The sequence below is a fragment of the Mesoplodon mirus genome, assembly GCF_964341445.2.
Source record: "Mesoplodon mirus genome assembly, chromosome: 1".
NCBI lineage: Eukaryota > Metazoa > Chordata > Mammalia > Artiodactyla > Ziphiidae > Mesoplodon > Mesoplodon mirus.
In genome coordinates, this window is record NC_138976.1 from 227,162,837 (window position 1) to 227,167,155 (window position 4,319).

Sequence of the window (4,319 nt, forward strand, 5' to 3'; positions counted from 1 at the left end):
CCTCCCCCCCTCGTTTTAATTATCTTCTGGTTATGAAGGGGCAGCCAATCCTGGATGAGGACCTCGGCAATTAGCAAGGAGAACATCAAAAAGTTTTATTGCAGAGAGCGCGAGGCGCCGCCCCCGCCGCCCCGGGATTGGCGTGAGGAGCCTCTGACGACATATATTAACCCGAGCGGCCCTAAAGATGTAGCTGTACATGGAGATCTTGCTGGGAAAATCCTCTTGCTCCCCTCACGGTGTCCAGTCCCGGAGAACCGCCGCCGCCGCCGCCCGGGAGCTCCCAAGGCCGCCGCGCAGACCCCTCCGAGCCCCAGCCGCCGCCTTCGCGCTCCAGGGCGCCTGCAGGGCCCAGATCCTTCCCCCCGAAAGAAGGAGAGGATCTGAGAAAATGGATGCACTGAGACCTCTCTGAAAACCCTCCGAGGGAGCCCGAGAGGAGCGCGGGACACGTTACTCGCAGCTAAAATCACATTCAAGGACCAAAACAACAACAACCAAAAATTTCATTAAAACAATAAGCGCCCAAGAACACAGATCAGGCTGGTGGGGGGAGGGGAAAGGGCGGGAAGGGGAGGGTCGCATGGAGGTAGCTTCACAGTGAGCAGTCGACCCCGCCGGCTCCTCCAGCCGCGGCTTGGACTCGCCCCGGGACTCCGAGTAGCAGCGGCGCCGGGCGCGCGGCCGGGGCGCGGAGCCGGCGACTCCGCCGAGCAGCCCCGCCGGAGCCCGGGCACCTTTGTATGAGCACGAGAGGACTGTGCCTGCCCGCAGACGCCCGGGAAGCAGAAGCCTGCGAGCGGGCCGTGGAGCGAGGCGGGAGCCGGCGGCGGCGGCGGCGGCCAGGGGCGCACGGTGCCGGGACCACCTCGCCGCGCCCTATGGGGAGCCGGCGGCCGCGGCGCTGCTGAGGCGGGCCCCGCGGGCCAGGCGGGGGGCCGGGGCCCGGGCTGCAGCAGCCCCCTCTGCGGCTGCCGGGCCGGCCGGGGCGCCCGGGGGCTGGGGGCTGGGGGGTGGGGGAGGCCGCCGAGCGCCGGAGCGGGGGCCCGGGCCGAGGGCGCGGCGGGACTGTGCGCACGCTGGGGCGCGTGGAGGGGCGCGGAGGGCGAGATGAGTCTGGTGGGGGGCTTCCCCCACCACCCGGTGGTGCACCATGAGGGCTATCCGTTCGCCGCCGCCGCCGCCGCAGCCGCCGCCGCAGCCGCCAGCCGCTGCAGCCACGAGGAGAACCCCTACTTCCATGGCTGGCTCATCGGCCACCCCGAGATGTCGCCCCCCGACTACAGCATGGCCCTGTCCTACAGCCCCGAGTACGCCAGCGGCGCCGCCGGCCTGGACCACTCCCATTACGGGGGGGTGCCGCCGGGCGCCGGGCCCCCGGGCCTGGGGGGGCCGCGCCCGGTGAAGCGCCGGGGCACCGCCAACCGCAAGGAGCGGCGCAGGACTCAGAGCATCAACAGCGCCTTCGCTGAACTGCGCGAGTGCATCCCCAACGTGCCCGCCGACACCAAACTCTCCAAGATCAAGACGCTGCGCCTGGCCACCAGCTACATCGCCTACCTCATGGACCTGCTGGCCAAGGACGACCAGAACGGCGAGGCGGAGGCCTTCAAGGCGGAGATCAAGAAGACAGATGTGAAAGAAGAGAAGAGGAAGAAGGAACTGGTCAGTACCAGGGGGCAGCGGGCAGTGGGGTACGAGGGACCGGGAATTCCGGTCTCTTTCCAGTTGGGCTGAGGAATGGCTCTCCGCGTTCTTTGGCTGCGTCTTGAGCCAAGGTTGCTTGCACCAGGTTCTGGTCGGGTTGGTTTACCGCAGAAGCGGAGGGGGTGGGGGAGGGTGTCAGCACGCGGAGGAGGTTAAGAGCGATGCTTCGCGCTGGTGATCTTACCCCCGGGTTATCGCCGCTCCCCCCGGCACTCAGGGCGGGCCTCGCGGACTCAGGGTCCGGCTTGATCTCCCGATCGCACTGGCCCGGACCCCTCATTCCCTGTCCTGTAGAGCCTTCATCTGGCCTGCAATGCGATCTTGCTTTCAGATATTTCTAAAATAAGTTGCTCAGAAGCGCTTGATCCCAATTATTTCGCTAGTGATCGCATTTCCCCCTCTTGAGAATGAGGCAGCCACTGATCCTAAGAATTTGATCCTTGTTCTGATTTCTGTGCCGGGAAGACGTCAAGGTAAACATAAAATAAGTACTTTTAACTTCAAAATGCAGCTTCTCTTTGGCAGTGAGACTAAAATGTGACTTCCCAGCTGAGTATACTTCACGGTATTTCTTGTTTTGTTTGCATGAGCCTGTACATTTTAAGACAAATAGTAAATATTACCTTGGTCACTGGAATTGTTGTTAACAGTAACAGGAAATTATAACTGAAAATTAGTTTTCTCAAGTTCCTACCAGGTGCCCAGAGGGTAGTGGTGTTCAGAGCAGGGCTATGGCCACGAAGGGCCTGGAAAATTATCCCATTTGTCGAGGTTTTCTTCTTTGGGGCCTATGGCGCTTTAGTCGCTACACAGTCGAGAGATCCCGAGTAACGGGGGATTTCAGAGGCCTTGGAAGGAGAGGCACTGCCGAACCGAGCCGGAGGCCGAGCTGCATGCCGACAGGCCCAGGCCAAGGCGGGGGCACCTCACCCCATCTTCCCTAGAGCGCGGCGCTGGGGCTGCGATGACCCCCGCTCGCGCCCCTACATCTAGAGTTAGAGAGAAGGCCCCCGGTTCCTCCATAAACGACATGAGAACGGGTGGTTGTTTATAAACCTGCCGATCGGGAGTTGAGCGCGGCCGGCGTCTGGAAGCTCGGGCGGGAGCTATGGCAGCGGCCAGCCTCCGTAGCTCTTCTGCCAGGGCTGGGACTTGAAAGCATCCCACACGTCATCCCTGGCTGGCTCTCTTACTCTCTCCTCTGGCCGGGAAAAGCGCGGGGGTGGCGTGGAACCGGGTCTCCTCTCTGATTCTCTCTTTCTCCTTTTCTCCCCCTCGCCTCCCCTCTGCCCAGAACGAAATCTTGAAAAGCACAGTAAGCAGCAACGACAAGAAAACCAAAGGCCGGACGGGCTGGCCGCAGCACGTCTGGGCCCTCGAGCTCAAGCAGTGAGGAGGAGGGAGAGGAAGAGGAGGAGGAGAAGAAGAAGGAGAAGAGGTGGAGGAGAGCGCGAGCCGGGCCCAGGAGCCGGATGCAGACCCAGGACTCCGGGCAAGCTCCGTGCGCTCCGCTCTGAGGACTTCCTGCATTTGGATCATCCGGTTTATTTATGTGCAATGTGCCTCCCTCTCTTTGCCCCCCTTCGAGGCATCAGCTCCCCACCTTCCCCTCCAAAAACAAAGTGGATATTTGAAGAAAAGCATTCCATATTTTAATATGAAGAGGACACTCCCGCGTGGTAAGGGATCCCGGCGTCTCGTAGATTCTCTGTTTGTGAATGTTTCCTCCTGGCTGTGTAGACACCAGCGGTGCCCTCTCCCCAACCCCCTCCAGATAAAGACAGCGGACAATAGTGTGTATGTGAAGTGTACCTTTAATACTTGGCCTTTGGATATAAATATTCCTGGGGATTATAAAGTTTTATTTCAAAGCAGAAAACGGGGCCGCTAACATTTCCGTTGGGGTCGGTATCTAGTGCTGCCATTTCATCTGTGGTGGTTCCCTATGTGAAGATGTTTCCAACAGCTACTTGTTTTGTGCACTTCCGTCCTCTAAAACTAAGTGGAATTTAATTAATATTGAAGGTGTAAACGTTGTAAGTATTCAATAAACCACTGTGTGTTTTTTTTTTTACAAAACCCCAATCTTTTAATGGTGGATACCTCAAAAGAGTTTTGAAAACAAAACTGTTATACTTGTTTTCATTATATTTAAAATATTCAGAAGTAAACTAAATTATCATGATTGCCTCTAACTTTGTTTGATAGAGTCAGTGGTTCAGACCAGTCATCAACTTGAGCTCCTGGCCTCGCAGGGCTGGCGAGGAGGCCCTTTAAAGAGAAGTGTCCTTGGTGAAAATCCTGCCAAAGGGCCTGGGCGCCATCGAGTCCTGCCTCCCTTCCCTCTGTCCCTGGCCCCCAGGAGAGCACTGAGTGGGCTGTGGAAGGAGGGTCTGGCCGGAGAGGGGCCTGGGCGGTTTGCTCAGGAGGTGGAAAGGTGTCCTTCTTTTCCTGAAATCAACCAGATGCCATTGGTGGGGGGGGGGGCTTCGGGTTTTGTTTGAGGGGCCATTTTCGGTTGAAGGCGTTTTGGGGACAAACCCACGCGTTATTGCAGCCGCAGGAACTAGTCTAGAGTTTTTAATTCAAAATATAGGGCTTTCATCCAAGAA

At 58.7% G+C, this 4,319-nt stretch overlaps 1 protein-coding gene across 1 annotated transcript; it reads left to right on the plus strand.

Annotated features, from left to right (window-relative positions):
* The first annotated feature begins 1,076 nt into the window (after nt 1-1,076).
* Nucleotides 1,077-3,799, plus strand: HAND2 (heart and neural crest derivatives expressed 2). Its single transcript, XM_082621134.1, has 2 exons — nt 1,077-1,665; nt 3,002-3,799. The coding sequence occupies exons 1-2, from the start codon at nt 1,111-1,113 to the stop codon at nt 3,098-3,100; spliced, it is 654 nt and encodes a 217-aa protein (XP_082477260.1). The 5' UTR covers nt 1,077-1,110; the 3' UTR covers nt 3,101-3,799.
* Nucleotides 3,800-4,319: the final 520 nt, after the last annotated feature.